The sequence below is a fragment of the Polypterus senegalus genome, chromosome 13 (genome assembly GCF_016835505.1).
Source record: "Polypterus senegalus isolate Bchr_013 chromosome 13, ASM1683550v1, whole genome shotgun sequence".
Lineage (NCBI taxonomy): Eukaryota > Metazoa > Chordata > Cladistia > Polypteriformes > Polypteridae > Polypterus > Polypterus senegalus.
Window position 1 is genome coordinate 101185344 of NC_053166.1, and position 21653 is coordinate 101206996.

At 38.7% G+C, this 21653-nt stretch overlaps 1 protein-coding gene across 3 annotated transcripts in view; it reads left to right on the top strand.

Moving 5' to 3' along the window:
* The first annotated feature begins 262 nt into the window (after positions 1-262).
* Positions 263-21653, top strand: part of tbc1d17 (TBC1 domain family, member 17) — a 214265-nt gene continuing 192874 nt past the window's right edge. For 2 of the 3 annotated variants that reach the window (XM_039773893.1, XM_039773895.1), the window contains exons 1-2: positions 821-865; positions 13793-13891. In XM_039773893.1, coding sequence (XP_039629827.1) covers positions 836-865; positions 13793-13891 — 129 coding nt within the window. In that variant the 5' untranslated portion in view covers positions 821-835. Of the gene's footprint in view, positions 317-820; positions 866-13792; positions 13892-21653 lie in introns of those variants that run through there. The other variant, XM_039773894.1, reaches the window with a different exon arrangement.

Here is a 21653-nt window from a genome sequence, read left to right on the forward strand (position 1 = left end):
AAACGGGATTTTCTAATGGCCAAATATAACCAAAACAATTGTTCAGCATTATCTATGAAATGTAATCCCCCGGGATCTGGTTTAGACCGTACAGCGATTTGTACAATCCCAAGCATCACATTCATGAGGCATCTTTATCCATTACTTCACTCCACAGCAGTGCCACTCGCAATATGGCGGCGACGTTGACGTACGATGCGGCTTTTCATGCGGCGTCTAGTCGAATTCCCAGCTATGGCTCTCAGGCGGATATGACGCAAGGTTTAAGGAAGTTTGTAACCTTGGAGCAATGGAGTCAGGTGGCTTTAATTACAAGGTAGGTATCTGGTGTGACAAAGCTGAAAGTTCTGTGGTGTTTAATCGACATTTTATACTAAGGTTATGGCGTCAGGAATGGCATGCTACGGTTTCTTGGAAAGGAATGATAAGGAACCTAAGGATTTTTAAAATCCTTAAAGCACATCTGCTGAGTAGATTAAGTAGATGATGCATGCGTCAGCGTACGGTAGCTGCTATTGAAGTACTGAAATGTTAACTGGTCATTACGGAATTACCCAATTTGAACGGAAAAATTAATTACTTTTAATTTTTTTAAGAGTCAGAAAGCTGTTTGGCTAAATGGATAGGGGCATGGGATCTTTAAAACAGCTACGCTTTCCAATATAAAAATTCTACACGCAAAGTAATAGCCATCACATTTCTTTATACATCAGAGGGAATTTATTAAACTAATTAATTTATTTTTTTAATAAAGTTGTTCAACTTAGATTGCTGCAGTAATCAACATCTTCTGCAGGAAAAATATATGTACTCTTTACGTTATTTGTCTTCTCTAATGTGTTTCCTGAACCTAGGAAATAATAAGGTAAGGGCAAGTCAACTGGTTAAGCATTCCTCTTTTTTATGCTCATTTCCTTTTTTCATTGGACATTGAGAGAAGTCTTCAGCAAGGGTGACCCATCATGCACTAAAAATGTGATAATTGGTTTGTGGCACTTCTATCTTTTTCATCATGATTGGGCTGTATCAAATACTGTATTTTCTTTGTTGTGTGGGTGACATGCTTTGTAAAATGAGACGTGCAAGTGTCTTGGTTATTTTAAAAAACCAAGGCTTTTATTAAAAGTACAATGCAGTGTCATCACTGCAGTTCATATTTTTTATTTGTACAAAATACAATGAAAGTCTTGTGTGTGCTTTCACTACGCTACCACTTGTCAGAATCTCGCATTGTAGGCAACAACGCAGAATGTGACAGTTTGAATAGTAGGTGCCATTTAAGAAAAAAAAATTATGATTTGAATGCACATCTGTCTATTGTTATAAGCCATAGCAGAATATAACCTCTTAACAAACAGAATTGCAGAAGCAATTAGTAAGCATAATTTAGGTTGTCCATACTCCACCTATGAAGCCCTCTGTAAGCAAGAAACATATTCTTACCTCGAGAAAATAGTATCAAACTTTGGTAAAATGTATTAGTTGTGCTTCAATTTTGTTGTCACAAGCACGTCTCAAGGATGCAGTAGGCATATTTAATTTTTTAAAATGGAAATCTTTGCTACTTCAGTATGGTTGTATTTGGTAAGTTTTAGGGATTTTTGAAAAAATTGGATGCCCAGTACCCATTGGCTCCATTATGAAAGGAAAGAACAGGCTAGTTGTTTTTTTTATTTATTTATTTATTTTTTTTAATTTGTTAAATTTGCTTAACTTTAGAATGAAATTTCATGTGACAAATTAATGTATAAAATAATTGTGAAGAAGTAAATTTGGTTCAAAAATACCAAATGTATCCTTTAATTTTGATATTGCTATGGTACTGCTTTAATTTTTGCAACATTCCTACTTACAGGTCCCATTACTTCCACACCTAGATTGTGGTGAGATGTGATCTACAGTAGTAAATGAAAAATGCTGATGTGCTCTTTGCAAATGATAGAGGCTGCTGAGAATTTTGGTGTTTTATGTGGTGTGAGAGTTAAATAAAAAAAAATTGCTCTTAAAAACTTGGGTTTTGGTTGCAGCTTAGGAACTGTGCAGGAATTTGTAAAGCTTTTTTTCTCTTTAGAAGGGTTTTTTTTTTTGCTTTTTTTTTGTCACTCGCAAAAAGTAGCTGGGTGTTTGGAGGTGCGCTTGGAAAATTTACTTGTACATACTTGTTAGTTCAGATACAGATAACAAGAACATCAAGGAGGTAGGGTAGAAAGCATCAGTAACTGATTTTAGCATTTGTAAGCAAATAACTTTGTCGTAACAGCGATTCCATAGTTTAAAAGAACAGGAAAAAAGGCCACCGCTGACTTCAAACCAGTAAAGGGGAAGGCTCAGCAGTGCATAGGTAAGCAGCCCTCATTAAAACACCAATCACGCATACGAGGCTGTAGGAGCAGATAAGTTAGTAAAGTTTTATGTATTTGTTGATTTTAGATTGAACAGTTAAGTGGGCGACTGCGAAAGGGTTTATTAATATGGGGGAATACAAACGGTGCGGGTGGAGAGCTTAAGAGGAGGAATAAGAGGAGTGCAAAGTTAGAACAGACAGAGAAAAGTAAAGCTAATCTTATTGTAGGACAAACAGTAGGTAGCTGAGAGGGAGAACAGTAAAGCAGCTTAACACTAGAATTACCATAGCCTACAAAAAAACTCGTAGAGCTGGCCCACCTTAAATCTGTTCGCACCTATCCGCCAGTGTCCTTTGTCCTGTAACTGTGCCAATAAAGACAAGCAGCCGACTATTCCATCCCCCCACCGACTTAGAACGTGCACAAACTTCTCCCAGCTCATGCCTTGATTGATTATCTCAGAGTGAAGTGGAGTTTTAGAGTGGAAATAACAGATCGTTACTTGGAACACACGCATTTCATGTGTGTTCCGTTTCTTCAATAAGTTTAGGATTGTTTAAACTAGGGAATTGGGTGGCAGGGATTTTAGGATAGGACAGGCGAGGTTAAGATCTACGCATGAAGGAACAAACACTGGTGTAAAAATAAAAATACGTAGTAATGTCAATACTAAGCCAACATTTAAATATAGAAGGAGTAATATATTAAAAATAGCTTGCCTTAATGCTAAAAGTATCAAAAATAAGGTAAGTGAGTTGGAGCTGTATGTAGCAGAGAATAATTTTGATATTATAGCAATGATAGAAACCTGGCTAAATAACGAAGACGGGGATGAGTATAACATAGAGGGATACTAATTTTTTACGAAGGATAGACAGAACAAAAAGGGGGTGGGGTTGCTGTTTATGTCAAATAGAATTTAAATGTAAGTCCTCTTCAGTTGGGCGATGAGCCCCATCTTAGTGAGGACATGTGGCTTCGCCTGGAAAATATTAGGGAAAGAGGTCTTATTTAAGGATTGTGTTATAGACCACCCAATTCAGACAGTAATTTCAACATGCATCATTTTTAGTAATATCAAAAAGGCATGTTTACAGAGATATTATAGTCATGGGTGACTTTAATTATCCAAATATTAAGAGGGATAACCTTGCAGATGGAGGAGCACAAGAACAGGAGTTTTTAGAAGTAATCGGAGACTGTTTTTTAACACAGTATGTTAAAGCTCCAACATGGGTGAAGCTTGTCTAGATTTAGTACAGTGATCCCTTGCTGTATTGTGCTTTGACTTTCGCAGCTTCACTCCATTGCGGATTTTAAATGTAAGTATATCTAAATATCATGGATTTTTCGCTGGTTCGCATATTTCTGCGGACAATAGGTCTTTTAATTTATGGTACATGCTTCCTCAGTTGGTTTGCCCAGTTGATTTCATACAAGGGATGCTATTGGCAAATGGCTGAGAAGCTACCCAATCAGAGCATGTATTACGTATTAAATAAAACTCCTCAATGATATATGATATGCTTCCCATGCTTCGCATATTTAAAAGCCCGGACAGGACGTATTGATTTTTGATTGTTTGCTTTTCTCTATCTCTCTCACTCTCTCTGATATTCTCTGCTCCTGACAGAGGGGGTGTGAGCAGAGGGGCTGTTCGTACACTGGCCTAGAGGATACGGATGCTCCTCTAAAAAATGCTGAAAGACTACCTTCACATTGCTCCTTTCCTTATAGCTGCTTTGTCCGGCGGTGTTTCGCATACTTAAAAGCCCGAACAGCCCTATTGATATTTGGTTGTTTACTTTTCTCTCTCTCTGTCTCTCTCTCTCTCTGACATTCTCTGCTCCTGACGCGCACTCCTTTAAAGAGGAAGATATGTTTGCATTCTTTTAATTGTGAAACAGAACTGTCATCTCTGTCTTGTCATGGAGCACGGTTTAAACTTTTGAAAAAGAGACAAATGTTTGTTTGCAGTGTTTTAAAGTCCCTGTCTCTACAAACTCCTGTGTTTCTGTGCAAATCTGTGACCCAAGCGTGTCAATATAAAAATAACAATTTAAACGTATGGTTTTTACTTCGCGGATTTTCACCTTTCGTGGGGGGTTCTGGAACGCAACCCCCCGCGATCGAGGAGGGATCACTGTATTTTGTAATAATGAAGATAAATTTGGAATTAATAGGAAATTAAAAAAAAAAAAACTGCACAGTGGATTAATAAAGATTATAAAAGAAGCTGCAAAGGACAAAAATTGCTTTATAAGGTCTATAAGACTAATGACTGCAGTGAATCATAGAGCGTATGAGAACATGAGAGCAACCATTAAGAAGGGAGGCTAAAAGACAGTTGGAGAGGAAATATAGCAGTTAAGGCGAAAGAAGAGCCTAAGGCCAGATTTGTACTTAACGCGACGCTTGCTCCAGCAGACGCTCATGCTATGCAAGTGTTTTTATTGTTTATACTTGCGCGCGTACTTTACGGCAATCTGGAGGAATTCGCCAGGTGGCAGTGCGAGATATTAATCATGGTGAGAACAGGTTTGGCTTCGCTTGTCGTGGCAAAAAATTGTCACCAGAAGGCTTTTTACCTGAAAATGAAGGCTATTAGGACTCAGGATAGGCAAACAGAGTTTTAAAGCTTTATTTCAATAAAACATCACAAATAATAACACAGACTGAACTCAATACGGCCCGAAACAGTTCAAAACTTGTATGGTAATTTCTTATCACTCCAACCTTGTTCAATTAGCTCATTCTGCACCTGTCCTCACTGTCTATTGTTCATTTCTAGTTTCTGTTTTTGCTTATTTCTTTTACTGGCCAAGGACAGTACAGACATCTTTCTTTCATTTATGGGGTTTCCTCTCGTCGCTTCCTCTTTTTTGGACTTTTAAGCTAGTTAGTCTGATGCCTAAAGCTAAGCTTTAATTGAAAAGAAATATGGTCGGCATGCTTGACTTGCTTCAATTTCTGCGCTAAAGTTAATTTCTAATATATTCTTCTATATTTATTTATGCTTGTGCCTGAATATACTAATTTTACTTTCATGCATTAAATCATTTTGACCTTGTTTATAGCAAAAGCATTCTGCTGTCTTTTTGCTGATTTACTATTCCAGCTGGTTTCTCACATGTCTACCAAGGCCACCTTTTTCTTAGCTTCCTATCTTGTCCACACAGGTGCACGGGCAGTTTCTGTGCGTCATTCCTGTCCTTTCCTTCTTTCCCACACTAGCAATTCTGTCTTGAGCTTAAAAATAATGCAATATGACTGATTTTTTTATTTAACTATTTGCTTGACATTCTATTTTATGCTAAATCTAATGTTTCAGAACCTGTTAATTTCTTTTATGGCAATTTATGCTAATGTGCTATGACATATACATTTTTTCCTTCCATATGCTGTGTTGTGAATTGCCTGGACTGCCCATTAAATTCCGATGACACCTTACCACAATATCTCTGAAAAGGATGTTTAATAATTAAATCCATCAATCCAGGGATTTGTCCATTCCAGCTGTAGTATATTGTAAGTCTGGGCTTTTGGGAATAAAGAATATGGGTATTGGGGAGCTATTAGAAAGTAGATAATAATGATAGGGCTGTGTAATGTGTACTCTGAAATGAGCTTAGTAAAAGAACCTGTTAAAGTTTACTACTTTGAACCTCTTTCTGTCATCTTTCTTTTTATTAGTACAATATTATTGTCCATAGATATAACACCAGCAAGCACTGGGCACGAGGCAGAAACAATCCCTGGACGAGCCATCAGCTTATCGCAAGGTGAATACAAGCACTCACATACACTAGCATTACTTTAGTGTCACCGAATCTGCATATCTTTGGAAGGAAACTGGAGCACACTGTGTAAACCTAGAAGGAACACCTGCAAACTCCAGGCAGAGATTACCAGTGATATGACTCCCTGCGAAAGAGCAGTGCTACCGCTCCGCCACCGTGTCACCCCCATGTGTGTAATTAACTAAATAACAGTATTCATTATTTAAATGAAATTAACGATTATCTGTAAAATGTAGCATGCATACTTTAATGCATTTCATGATGAAAGTGATAAAGTGTAAATCTTATAATTCTAAATGTGCAGGGAGTTGGAATATCATACATTTAATGTGTTCTGTGTGGTGATCTATTGCTGTCAGGTCTGGAGGAAGCCCCAGAAAATAAAAGATGGCACAGAAGTTGGTATGTGAGACTTTTAAGATGTATCATGTCATTATGATCGGGAATACGCGACACTTGAATATAAAAGCCCCACGAATGCATTTGTATGTTGGCATTTTACATCACCACATCGAACCATTCATCAAACATCAAAGTGCGCACATCGATCTTGTAGGATCTGCAAGCGGCTTTCTGTCACATGTAGATAGAGATTCTGACATCACATTCCAACTTTTATCACACTGCGCCCACGTGTCAAATGAACCCTGGGAACGCATGGCAGCCATGATGCCGCCGCGTTCTGAGTGTGAAGTATAAACGAGCCCTTAGAGATTCTTTCAGTATTTTAGTAGTAAAAGAACAGTCAAGGAGGAGGTGAAGTGCATCAGAAATAATAAAGGGGAATTAAGAGATACAGACAATGAAATAGTGGATGCCCTAAACTTACATTTTTATGAGGTCTTCACAAGTGAGCAAGTGGCTAACCTCCCAGAGGTAAACGGGACTGCTAAGGAGGATCTAGGGGATGTCTTTGTTTTTCTATTCCAGAAGGTTGTCTCTGGGTATGGCAATAGCTCTTCTTATTTGAGTGTCTGTTGTTTTGGCGGTATTTCCTTGTCTGATAAAATCTTGTCTGAGCTCCTGCAGTTGTTTATCCCGGTCTGTCGTTTCTGAGCAAATATGATTGTCTCATATTGCTTGTCTGAAAATAATGGAGCGCCTTATATGCTTGGGGTGGAAGCTATCACTTCTTAGGTGGGTCCGTATGCCTGTTGGTTTGTGAAAAACAGAAGTTACAAGGGTGTTGTCTTTCAGTTGAATGGTGGTGTCAAGGAAGTTGACCTTCTGTTTTTGAGTAATTCAGCTTCAGCTTTATGTTGGGGTAAAAATAATTATATTCATTATGAAAATGGTGGCAGGTAGAAAATTCTTTTTAAGTTGTGGTAACTAGTGCTGGGTGGTATAACGGTTCATACCAAAAAACGTTTTTTATTTTTGTTATGATATGGATTTTTCTTATACCGGAACATCAGTTTAAATAGCCTAAACAACGTTTGGAATGTGGCGCAGCAGGGAACTGTTTAAGGTGGACCTTTTTCACTGCTGCATCACTAAACAGGCATGCAACGGTGTACATGCGTTAGTGGAGGTATTGAGCGGTGAAAATGGACGAGGACATTCCTAAACAGAAGCTGTAGCAGACGATAAAGTTGATCATGATGACACAAAAGAACTTTTGACGAAAAAAGGTCTGTTGTCTGAAGATACTTTGGTTTTAAAAGTTCGAATGTGGACCATTATGTTCGAATGTGTGAGTACTATTTCTATACTACTGGATAATACTGCAAGCCAAGTTGTACTTGTTTTATTTTAATTTTTTTTTCAATACTGTGTATACTGTGTAATGTACCTGGGTACTGTGCAATAGTGTGACAATGCTGGTCCCCTACAGACTCCCTCTTCCCACATGGGAGTCTGTTGAACCAACACCATCGATAGTTATGACCAAGATGAGCTGAGAAATCACTTTGAAGCCAGGGGATGGTGGAAAGTGCTCAGGTGCTTTTGTTAAAAACAGTCAAAAATAAAACCAAAATTGTCCATTGTGCAGTGTTCAGAAAAATACAGTACCCAAATAAATAGCAAATCCATAAAACCAGTGAAATGTGGAGGTAAAATGTATCTATACTAATAAAAGGCAAAGCCCTGATAGACTCACTCACTAATTCTCCAACTTCCCGTGTAGGTAGAAGGCTGAAATTTGGCAGGCTCATTCCTTACAGCTTACTTACAAGAGTTAAGCAAGTTTCATTTCGAAATTCTATGTGTAATGGTCATAACTGGAACCTACTTACGTACATATATACGGCCATAGCCTGCAGCTCGGTCGCCGTGTGAAGCGGAGTTGCGTCCCCCATCATCACACCTCCCACGTAATTGAGTGCCTGCCCATATAAGGCCATCCGTCAGCAGCAATCCAATAGACATGCTGCCGCTACGATGTGTTTGCGAGTGACGCATACAAGCATATTCATAAGTGCAGCTACTGCGGAAACAAAGCACACGGTGGAAAAAGTCAATGTCCAGCTAAAGGAAGACGGTGCAAATGAAGATGATATGGTCAGAGATAGAATAGTGTTTGGCACAAACTCAGCGAAAGTGCGAGAGAAACTTTTAAGTGCCGGTTCTGAGCTAACATTAAATAAAGCCGTGGATTTTGCAAGATCACACGAGATAGCGCAAGCACATCTGAGAACCTTCGATGTATGTACTTCGAGCAGCTCATGTGAACTGACTGTGAAAGCAGTACGCAGAGAACAAGCAAGAGCTCCAAAGAGCACTGAACAAAAAATGCATTACACAATTGAGAAGGCAGCAAAAGAATATGAAGCGAGTGACGCATACAAGCATATTCATAAGTGCAGCTACTGCAGAAACACGGTGGAAAAAGTCAATGTCCAGCTAAAGGAAGACAGTGTAAAAAATGTGGTAAATTGAACCACTTCGCTAAAGTTTGCAGGACTGGTAAAGGTAAACCCGTGCATGCAGTGTGTGATGTCTCAGATAAAGAGGAAGATGAGCTGTTTATTGATGCAGTTAGAAAGGTACAACCCTCTGAATCTGAACAAGCCTTTGTAGACATATCAATAGGAAAGCAAGGTGTAAAGCTTAAGTTTAAATTAAGTTCATAGACACGCTGCCGCTAAATATTCACAGGCAAATCCACAACTTAATACTGGGAATGCCTGTTAAACATCTTAGATTTACGAGTATCGATGTAGTGAACACTTCCATGAATGAAACCTGTTATCTTTACAATGGTTGACAAACACGAAATGTAACTCCATCCTCCAAATACGAACCTGATTGAAAGAAATAATAATAATCAAATCCTTGATGACAGCAACACTCATAACAGTCACAAAACAATTAGATTGACAGTCATGTTACGTTATTTTTCCTTTACTTTTTCATAACTTCTTTAACACACTACTTCTCCACTGCGAAGCGCGGGTATTTTGCTAGTTAAATCGTTAAAAAGAGGTTAAAATGCAGTCTCTCTCCTCGCTCGATCGCACACCACCTTCTGTCTCCACGGCTCATCCGTCACTGGTGTTGCTGGCGGAGCCTTTGCAGCACGAACTGCTTTCTGCCAACCCCTGTCTTGGCTGCTGCCACACTGCGCAGCCAGACCGTCCGAGGTCGACACACCTCCCGTCTTTGTTCGCGCTCATTCAGTTGCTTCTCAGATCCATTGGGAGGTCTTACATTTCGCTCTGCCCATTCTACACGCTTAGTCAGTGGGGTGAACCAGCCCCTAGATCGCCTCAGCATGCGCTCCCTCATGGAGCCCCAGCTCGTGCTGCCTTCACCTTCCTGGTGTCTGGATCATCTCCCATGACTGCCTTTTCCCTTCTTTAACCTTCTTGTGTTCTATCTTTTCTTTTTTTCCTTCCCCCTATCCTGCCGGCCCATAAATATACGTCTCCATGGGCGCAGCGCCTTATTCACACGGCGCAGTAAGCTGATGAAGCAATTGAGACCGATCGGGTGCGACTCACCCCGATCACTTCATCAACTCCCTGCGGTTGTGCAATCATGCCCACGGAGTCAGACACGGCTAACTGGATTAAAAAAAAAAAAAAAAGACCCTTTTTTTTTTTTTTTTTTTGAAGCCGCAGACCCACTATACCACAAAGAGCATTATAAATGCAAGTTGCAGTTTTATTATTGATGTATATAGCTTAGCTTGAAGAATGGCCTATATTAATGCAATTTGTCTTAATGACAGTTCAGTTGTTAAAGATGTCATCACCAAGTTGCGCTTGTTTTATTTTATTTTATTTTGGTGAATACTGTGTAATGTACCTGGGCTTGAAGTTTTGAAGTAATAGTGTTATTAATGGAAGTTGAACTATTATTTATTTTATTATTGTTGTTATTTTAAATATTATGCAGTTTAATGATGGTAAAGTTGTTTAAAAAGTTACTTTAAAGTGTCAGTGGACAGAGATTGTTAACATTAACAGAAAGTGTAGTTGGTTTACAAAAATATTTACTATTTATTCCTTTTCTAAGACATGTGCAATACAACTTTTGAAAAGCACCTCGGGATATTTTACTAAGTCTAAATGCCTCTTTGGATAGTTGAAAATATGTTGTCAAAATTTAAATTTAAGTTGTTTGCAAAATTTGTTCAATAAAAATGTTCTACATTTTGACTGCAACTATCATGCAATGTGATTCCTTCTCTTCATTAGTGCCCCCTTCTTGAAAACTATTACTTTACAGGGCTATGCAAACCTGTATTAATACTTGTGTGCACATTAAAATGTTTTTTTGTACAATGTACTATTCTCAGGACAGTGGAATAGGTTATTATTAGCCAGTCTACTGCAGTAATTACAGTGGAAAATGTGGTTAACATCCAGTCATGCATGGGGAAAAAAAATACAGTTGAATACCATGAAACTGATGCAATTTTGAAAAATACCGTGATATAGAATTTTGGTCCTATTGCCCAGCACTAGTGGTAATTATACTTCAAAGACGCATGATATTCTATATGGTGTTCCAGAAGGATCTATCCTGAGTCCACTGCTCTGTTTGATCTACATGGTTCCATTAGATCAGATTCTCTCAAGGCATAATGTGAACTACCACCGCTATGCTGATGACACACAACTGTATTTATCAATAGCGCCCGATGACCCGACTCTCTCAGTTCACTGACTCAATGACTTACTTGTGTTTCTGAATGGGTGAGTAGTAATTTTCTCAAACTAAATAAGGAGTAAACAGAAATTTTAGTGATGGCAAAAATGGATATAATGAGGGTATTAGAAATAAACTTGATCCATTTGGCTTAAAAGTCAAGACAGTGGTAAAGAATAGTCTCAGGACTATCCAAAAAAGACATCAATCAATTGCAACTAGTGTAGAATGCAGCTGCCAGAATCAAATGTGTGAGTACTGTTTCCAAGCCAATATCTCCAGTTTTGATGTCATTACATTGGTTACCTGTGCCATTCACACTCAATTTTAAAATACTACTTATGGTTTACAAAGCCTCAAATAATCTCGCTCCACCCTATATCTCAGAATGCCTTTCACCTTACACTCCAGATCGTACCCTTAGATCTTCAAATGAGTGTCTGCTTATAATTCCAAGAGCTAAACTTAAAAGAAGTGGTGAGGCAGCCTTCTGCTGGTATGCACCTAAAATCTGGAATAGTTTATCAGTAGTAATTTGCCAGGCTAATACAGTGGAGCACTTAAAAAAAAAAAAAAAAAAAAACGACTACTAAAAACTCATAATTTTAATATGGCTTTCTCATAGCTTCATTTTAGTTTAACCCTGATATTCTGTATATGCATTTAATTATTTTATTTTCGTGGCTCCAAAATCCGTACTAACCCCTACTTTCTATGCTGTTCTTTTTCCGGTTTTCTGTGGTGGCAATCTGCATCACCTCCACCTGATCAAAGCACCATGCTGTCCCTACATTGATAGATTGAATTAATTCTTCCATGTAAAGCCTGAAAACCATGAGGACTGATTGAGATCATTTATGTTATGCTAGAGGGGGTTGAGCTTTCCCATGACCTGGAACCCCTGATGATTTTTTTTTTTCCTCAAGCCATCTGGAGTTTTTTTTTTTTCTTCTTTTTTTTCTCTGTGCTCCCTGGACATTGGACACTACTTTTATTCTATTTTAATTAGTATTGCCTAATTGTATTCTTATATTTTGTCTTTTTTTCTCTTTCTTCATCCTGTAAAACACTTTGAGCTACATCATTTGCATGAAAATGTGGTATAAAAATAAATATTGTTGTGTTATTGTTGAAGAAAACGATTTAGGAGTCATAGTGGACTCTAAGCTATTGACTTCCTGATAATGTTCAGAAGCCACATAACTGTGCTTGCCGTCACTGTCAGTCTGCTGATCTCAATATCCCATTTTCCCTCACTCCTGAACAAGGCCCCGAGGTACTACAACTTCTCCACCTGAGGCAGTAACTTGTATCCAACCTGGAGTGGACAGTGTAATCAGAATATAAGTTTAATGTCACTGTGCTCTGTACAAAAATTATTTTATAAATCCACTCACGTGTACACGCCAGGCCAAAGTTAGCACACATGGGCGCTCAGCATTTAGAACTGCTAGGCAAGCATTTGAAGAGAGAAGGTACAGCCAAGAAAATGAGCATTGTACTATTTCTGTATGTTGGAAATGAAATTGAATCCTCTCCTTGCATGTTTGGAACCTAAGTAAGGGCCTGCACGTGGAGAAAACAGTATAAAAGACTTGCACAACAGCCAAAAACACCTCAAAGCCGACGGATGGATGAGTGAAAACGTCATCCGTCCTGAGAATCCTTCCAGCGCAGCGATGAAAAATGGCAGACTGTATACATCAAGATCCCATCTTGGTAATTGTCTTGCTATGCCCTCCTTCCTCTGTAATGCCACGTAAATCATCCTTAAAGAAAGCTAAGTTATTTTCTTTTATGTGATTTCTTACTGACATATCACTATGAGAGAAATATCGCCTTTTAATATTATATGTATGTAGTTTCGGGTTACTTAAAATGGTGCAATTATAAAAGAACTTATTCCAACTAGGGAGCTAGTGACCCCTAGAGGAAATAGACAGTCTGCCTTTTTTCTACTGAGGAACATGACCTCATATTTGGAGGTGCAGATCCCCATCCTTGCTGCTTCACACTCAGTCACAAACTGTCCCAATGTGTGCTGGAGTTCACAACCTGGTGAAGACAACAAGACCATGTTGTCTACAAAAAGCACTGATGCAATACTAACACCACCAAACTGGACCCCCATCCCACCCTTGCTGTGCCCGGATATTTTGCCCATAAAAATCACAAACAGTATAGGAGCAAAAGCACAGCCTTGGTGGAGTTCCACGCATAGTGGGAATGGTGCTGAAGTTCTTCCAAGTAAGCGGACACAACTCTCACTGTAATTATACAGGGACTGAATATCCACGAGTACCCCAGAACCATGTGCTCTTCTAGCACCCTCCAACGAATCCTTCGAGGAACACGGTTATATACCTTTTGGTGGTGTTAGTATTGCATCAGTGGTTTTTGTAGACAACATTTTGTAGACTTCTGTAAATTCTCAAAACACATGTTGACCAATTGGGTGTACTCCTATGCTCCCTCTAGAATCCTCATAAGGATAAAGAGTTTTTTTGTATTTTTCATTCAGTTTGTTGTTTTCCTTTTATTTCCCTTTAGGTAGTCTTTGAGAAGGATGGTGTTAATCTTCATACAAGTGCGAAGAAACATGCAGACCACAATTCCTTAATCCCTGGTGTTCTTCGTATAGTGGAAAAGGTAAGAAAAAAGATTGAATTTTTTTTAACAATGAAAAATTGTGCTTTATTGGCTTAGTTTTTTTATTTTTTATTTCTATTTTGAATTTTCTGTCTTTCATTGAGAATGTACATGAAACAAAGTCATGTCATGTGTTTGTTTTGACAATGTATGAACTTTTCTGGGATCATGTTTTTATTAAATACTAGCAGAATACCCGTGCTTCACAGCGGAGAAGTAGTGTGTTAAAGATGTTATGAAAAAGAAAAGGAAAAATTTAAAAAATAACGTAACTTGATTGTTAATGTAATTGTTTTGTCATTGATATGAGTGTTGTTGTCATATCTATCTATCTCTATCTCTATCTCTATCTCTCTCTCTCTCTCTCTCTATATATATATATATATATATATATATATATATATATATACACACATATACACACACACACACACAAACCGGATTCCAAAAAAGTTGGGACACTATACAAATCGTGAATAAAAACTGAATGCAATCATATGGAGGTGCCAACTTCTAATATTTTATTCAGAATAGAACATAAATCACGGAACAAAAGTTTAAAATGAGAAAATGTATCATTTTAAGGGAAAAATATGTTGATTCAGAATATCATGGTCAACAAATTCCAAAAAAGTTGGGACAAGGCCATTTTCACCACTGTGTGGCATCTCCCCTTCTTCTTACAACACTCAACAGACGTCGGGACCGAGGAGACCAGTTTCTCAAATTTAGAAATAGGAATGCTCTCCCATTCTTGTCTAATACAGGCCTCTAACTGTTCAATCGTCTTGGGCCTTCTTTGTTGCACCTTCCTCTTTATGATGCGCCAAATGTTCTCTATAGGTGAAAGATCTGGACTGCAGACTGGCCATTTCAGTACCCGGATCCTTCTCCTACGCTGCCATGATGTTGTGATTGATGCAGAATGTGGTCTGGCATTATCTTGTTGAAAAATGCAGGGTCTTCCCTGAAAGAGATGACGTCTGGATGGGAGCATATGTTGTTCTAGAACCTGAATATATTTTTCTGCATTGATGGTGCCTTTCCAGACATGCAAACTGCCCATGCCACACGTACTCATGCAACCCCATACCATCAGAGATGCAGGCTTCTGAACTGGCGTTGATAACAACTTGGGTTGTCCTTGTCCTCTTTGGTCGGATGACATGGCGTCCCAGATTTCCAAAAGAACTTTGAATGTGACTCGTCTGACCACAGAACAGTCTTCCATTTTGCCACACTCCATTTTAAATGATCCCTGGCCCAGTGAAAACACCTGAGCTTGTGGATCTTGCTTAGAAATGGCTTCTTCTTTGCACTGTAGAGTTTCAGCTGGCAACGGCGGATGGCACGGTGGATTGTGTTCACTGACAATGGTTTCTGGAAGTATTCCTGAGCCCATTCTGTGATTTCCTTTACAGTAGCATTCCTGGTTGTGGTGCAGTGTCGTTTAAGGGCCCGGAGATCACGGGCATCCAGTATGGTTTACGGCCTTGACCCATACGCACAGAGATTGTTCCAGATTCTCTGAATCTTCGGATGATGTTATGCACAGTTGATGATGATAGATGCAAAGTCTTTGCACTTTTTTGCTGGGTAACACCTTTCTGATATTGCTTCACTATCTTTCTGCGCACCATTGTGGGAATTGGTGATCCTCTACCCATCTTGGTTAATGAGAGACACTGCCACTCTGAGAAGCTCTTTTTATGCCCAATCATGTTGCCAATTGACATAATTAGTCTTAATTGGTCTTCCAGCTCATCGTTATGCTCAAATTTACTTTTTCCAGCCTCTTATTGCTACTTGTCCCAACTTTTTTGGGATTTGTTGATATCGTGAAATTTTGAATCAACATATTTTTCCTTTAAAATGATACATTTACTCGGATTAAACGTTTGATCTGTCATCTACGTTCTATTACAAATAAAATATTGACATTTGCCATCTCCACATCCAGTTTTTATTCACAATTTGTTTAGTGTCCCAACTTTTTTGGAATCCGTTTGTGTCTATATATATATATATATATATATATATATATATATAAAATACCCGCGATTGACAGCGGAGAAGTAAAAAGAAAAGGAAACATTTTAGTAATAACGTAACATGATTGACAATGTAATTGTGAGTGTTGCTGGCATATTATATATATATATATATATATATATATAGTGAACTTGACCGGACACAGACAGTAGGACATCTTGTTAAAACACCACCACACGTTTATTATACACAATATTTACAATAATAGGTCATAACATATATATATATATATATATATACTAATAAAAGGCAAAGCCCTCACTCACTCACTGACTCATCACTAATTCTCCAACTTCCCGTGTGGGTGGAAGGCTGAAATTTGGCAGGTTCATTCCTTACAGCTTCCTTACAAAAGTTGGGCAGGTTTTATATCGAAATTCTACGCGTAATGGTCATAACTGGAAGCAGTTTTCTCCATTTACTGTAATGGAGATGAGCTTCAACGCCGTGGGGGAGTTTAGTGTGACATCATCCGCCTCCCGTAATCACGCAGTACATAGAAAACCAGGAAGACCTCAAAAGCGCTGAAGAAAACATGCATTATATAATTGAGAAGGCAGCGAAACAATAAGAAGCGGCGAGTGACATATACAACCATATTCATGAGTTCTGCTACTTGGAAACAAAGCGATGTAAACCTACACTTTAAATTAAGTTCATAGACAGGCTGCGCTGGCGTTTGTAATTTAGTGCCTGCCCATATAAGGCCGTCCGTCAGCGGCAATCAATAGCAAACTGCCACGGGTAAATATTCACGGGTGAAGGACTGTGCTTATGGATGGAGGAAGATGAGATGGTCAGGGTGGTGTTTGACACAAACTCAAGCGAAACTGCGAGAGAAAGTTTTAAGTGCCAGGACTAAGGTAACATTAAATACAGCCATGGACAGCGAGATGGCACCAGCACAGCTGGGAACCTTGATGCATGTACACGGTGGCTCCGTGAACTGGCGCAGTGCACAGATAAAAGCAACAGTTCCAAAGGCTGAACAAAACCGAATTACACAATTGAAAAGGCAGCAAAAATATAGGCGTCTCTACATACAAGCATATTCATAAATCCAGCTACTGCGGAAACAAAGCACCGCGTTGGAAAAAGTCAATGTCCGCTAAAGGAAGACAGTGTAAAAAACCCGTGCATGCAGTGTGTCAGGTCTCAGATAAAGAAGAAGGCGAGCTGTTTATTGATGCAGTAAGAAGCGAATCGATGAATGAAACCTGTCATCTTTACAGCGATTGACAAACACGGAATGTAACTTGAACACAACACATCCTACAAATACGAACCTGATTGAAAGAAATAATGATAATCAAATCCTTGATGACAGCAACACTCAGTAACACTCACAAAACAAATACTGTATATTGACAGTCATGTTCGTTATTTTTAAAATGTTCCCTTTTCTTTTCTAGCTTTTTAACACACTACTTCTCGCTGCGATAGCGGGTATATATACATATATATATATAACCCGATCTACATACTCGAATAATGGATACTTTATTAGCCATCAATGATTGTTTTGGTAAAGCCATACTCAGTGTATTCATTAGATGAGCGGTAAAAAGTAAGGCGAGGGAGGATGACTTATTGAGGCATGCAGGCTGTAGTGGCGTCAACTCTATCTGAATTAGCGATCACATTTGAAAAAATATATCTTTTCAAGTTCTATTTAGTCCATATGTGTCAAACTCAAGGGCCGCGGGCCACATCCGGCCCGGCGTGTAATTATATCCGACCCGGAGATCATTTTATATACTGTATTATTGTTATTAAAGCCGGGTATATGAAGCGCTGGTAACACAATAAACTACAGATCCCATAATGCAGCGCTTCAGCTGCCTTGCGAACAGTTACGCGTTAATCAAGTCTACCTTATGATGCTGCAAGTTATTGCGAAGCTAGCTCACACGATGCTGAAGAGAAAAGTTGATTCTGAAAATAGAGCCTTTAAAACCGATGGGAGGCTGAGTATATGTTTACTGAACCCGTGTGTCTCATTTGTGGAGCTAATGTGGCTGTAATTACAGAATTTAATCTAAGGCGGCACTATAAAACAAAACATCAGGGTAACCTGAAAGACCTGAATGCAATGCAGAAGATACAGAAAGCAGAAGAATTAAATAAGAATCTGACACTTCAGCGGACGTTTTACCGTGCACAATCACAAAGTGATTTCAAGTGAAGCTGCTTTTATGGGAGACACAACCACTTGCCCCACTTTCCCTGTTGCCAAGTAATGTTAAACCAAGTCGTCACTACGGTGTTCCCAAATCGCACTTTGCTGATAAACTGGCGCACTGAGTTTGCGGCGCTTTGGTGACTTTGAAGAACAAAAAAAGTCCGTCTACATGCGGCTCGAACCTTGTGCATGTTTGGTAGCACATATCTGTGTGAGAAGCTCTTCTCAGTGATAAAGACTAACAAAACAGCACACAGGAGTCGCCTCACTGATGAGCACCTGCAATCCATCCTGAGAATCTCCACAACACAGAACCTCACACCAAACAGAAACGAACCTGTTGCCAAAAAAGATGCCAGGCGTCCAGCTCTAAAATGACATATGAGCAAAGACAACTGAATGATTTGATGTGTTATTGCTGAAAGGAACACATTTTATTTATATTTCCAGGTTTTGTTATGCAGCATGTTCATATTTGAATTTGTATAATTTTGACAGGATATATTTTTATGGAGAGCAAAATCTTTTGGGATATTTAAAATCTAAGTTTATTTTTTAATATATAAAATTACATAAGAGTAAAGAAATTTGAACGTTTGTTCTTTTAATGTTTACTTTATTTCTAACTTGTATAATTTAGACAGGATATATTTTTATGGAGAGCAAAATATTATAAGTTGTTTAAGGTTTGAGTTGATTTATTCAGGAATAATATTCCTGTCTGTTTTACCATTCCTACCAAAGATATTTCTGTCGACTAAATAAAAATTCCTTCTATTTAAAATTTAAATAGAACTTGAACAAATCGATAGTTCATAATATCCACGCAGACTTGCACGTAAGAGCAGGTGTCATCCGTTTTAACAAACAGCGTATTGCACTGATACGAAATAGCTGTGTGTGTATATATGTAGATATGTATGTATATGTATATATATGTTTATATATGTATGTGTGTGTGTATATGTATGTATATATGTATAGATATGTATATATATATATATATGTATTATATATATATATATATATATATATGTATGTATATATATCGATCTACATACTCGAATAATGGATACTTTATTAGCCATCAATGATTGTTTTGGTAAAGCCATACTCGGTGTAATCATTAGATGAACGGTAAAAAAGTAAGAGCGAGGGAGGATGACTTATTGAGGCATGCAGGCTGTAGTCTTGGCGTCAACTCTATCTGAATTGCGCGATCACATTTGAAAAAATATATCTTTTCAAGTTCTATTTAGTCCATATGTGTCAAACTCAAGGGCCGCGGGCCACATCCGACCCAGCGTGTAATTATATCCGGCCCGCGAGATCATTTTATATACTGTATTATTGTTATTAAAGCCCGGGTATATGAAGCGCTGGTAACACAATAAACTACAGATCCCATAATGCAGCGCTTCAGCTGCCTTGCCGAAACACTTACGCGTTAATCAAGTCTACCTTATGATGCTGCAAGTTATTGCGAAGCTAGCTCACACGATGCTGAAGAGAAAAGTTGATTCTGAAAATAGAGCCTTTAAAAACTGATGGGAGGCTGAGTATACGTTTACTGAACCCGTGTGTCTCATTTGTGGAGCTAATGTGGCTGTAATTACAGAATTTAATCTAAGACTGCACTATGAGACAAAACATCAGGGTAACCTGAATGCAATGCAGAAGATACAGAAAGCAGCATAATTAAATAAGAATCTGACACTTCAGCGGACGTTTTAACCCGTGCACAATCACAAAGTGATTTCAAGTGAAGCTGCTTTTATGGGAGACACAAATGCACCAGTGCACCTTGCCCCCCACTTTCCCTGTTTCCAAGTAATGTTAAACCAAGTTGTCACTACGGTGTTCCCAAATCCGCACTTTGCTGATAAACTGACGCTTCGCACTGAGTTTGCACGGCGCTTTGGTGACTTTGAAGAACAAAAAAAGTCCGTCTACATGCGGCTCGAACCTTGTGCATGCTTGGTAGCACATATCTGTGTGAGAAGCTCTTCTCAGTGATAAAGACTAACAAAACAGCACACAGGAGTAAGCCTCACTGATGAGCACCTTCAATCCATCCTGAGAATCTCAGAACACAGAACCTCACACCAAACATAAAGCGAACTTGTGGCCAAAAAGATGCCAGGCGTCCAGCTCTAAAATGACATATGAGCAAAGACAACTGAATGATTTGATTTGTTATTGCTGAAAGGAACACATTTTATTTATATTTCCAGGTTTTGTTATGCAGCATGTTCATATTTGAATTTGTATAATTTTGACAGGATATATTTTTATGGAGAGCAAAATCTTTTGGGATATTTAAAATCTAAGTTTATTTTTTATATAAAATTACATAAGAGTAAAAGAAATTTGAATGTTTGTTCTTTTAACGTTTACTTTATTTCTAACTTGTATAATTTAGACAGGATATATTTTTATGGAGAGCAAAATATTATAAGTTGTTTAAGGTTTGAGTTGATTTATTCACGAATAATATTCCTGTCTGTTTTTACCATTCCTACCAAAGATATTTCTATCGACTAAATAAAATTCCTTCTATTTAAAATTTAAATGGAACTTGAACAAATCGATAGTTAATAATATCCGCAGACTTGCGTAAGAAGCGGGTGTCATCCGTTTTAACAAACAGCGTATTGCACTGATACGAAATAGCTGTGTATGTATGTATATATATATTGTGAACGCCACCCGGGCACAGACAGGGAGGACATCTTGTTTTAAAACAAACCACCACACGTTTATTTACAGTATTTTACAAACTATGGTCACAAAGACCCCCAAATAATGGTCACAAAGACCCAGTTCAGTGCACAAACCCCAAATCAAAGTCCTAGCCACAATGCCTTTCTTGGGCCGCCTCCACTCTCCACTGCCGTCCTCCTTCCACCCGACTCCAGCCCGAATGAATGGAGGCGGCCCCTTTATGGAGGACCGGATGAGCCCCAGGTGTTCCCGGCAATCTTCTGCCACGCCCAAGTGTGGCGGAAGTGCGGCTGTCCTCCCGGCTGCTCTCCGAGGCGCCGTCATAAATCTTCCCCCCAGCACTTCCTGGTGTGGCGGGAGTGCTGGGGAAACAAGTCCCAAGGCATTGGGGCCTCCTGGCGGTGACCACGGGCTCCTACAGGGAAGGGCTTCCATGCCCTTGACCCGTGGCCCCAAAGCAACCCGGAAGGCAAACCCCGTGATCCAGGCAGGGCTCTGACCCTCTTCCGGTCCCTCCTGGCGTCCCGGCCGGGTCATGGCCCCTGGCATCCCTGACAATATGTATTTGTGTGTATATATGTGTGTGTGTATATGTATGTGTATATATGTAGATATATATATGTATGTATATATGTGTATATGTATAGATATGTATATATATATATGTTTGTGTGTGTGTGTGTAAATATATATATATATATAAAATATGACAACAACACTCATCACTCACAACAGTGACAAAACAATTACATTGACAATCATGTTACGTTATTTTCAAAATGTTTCCTTTTCATTGCTTCTTTA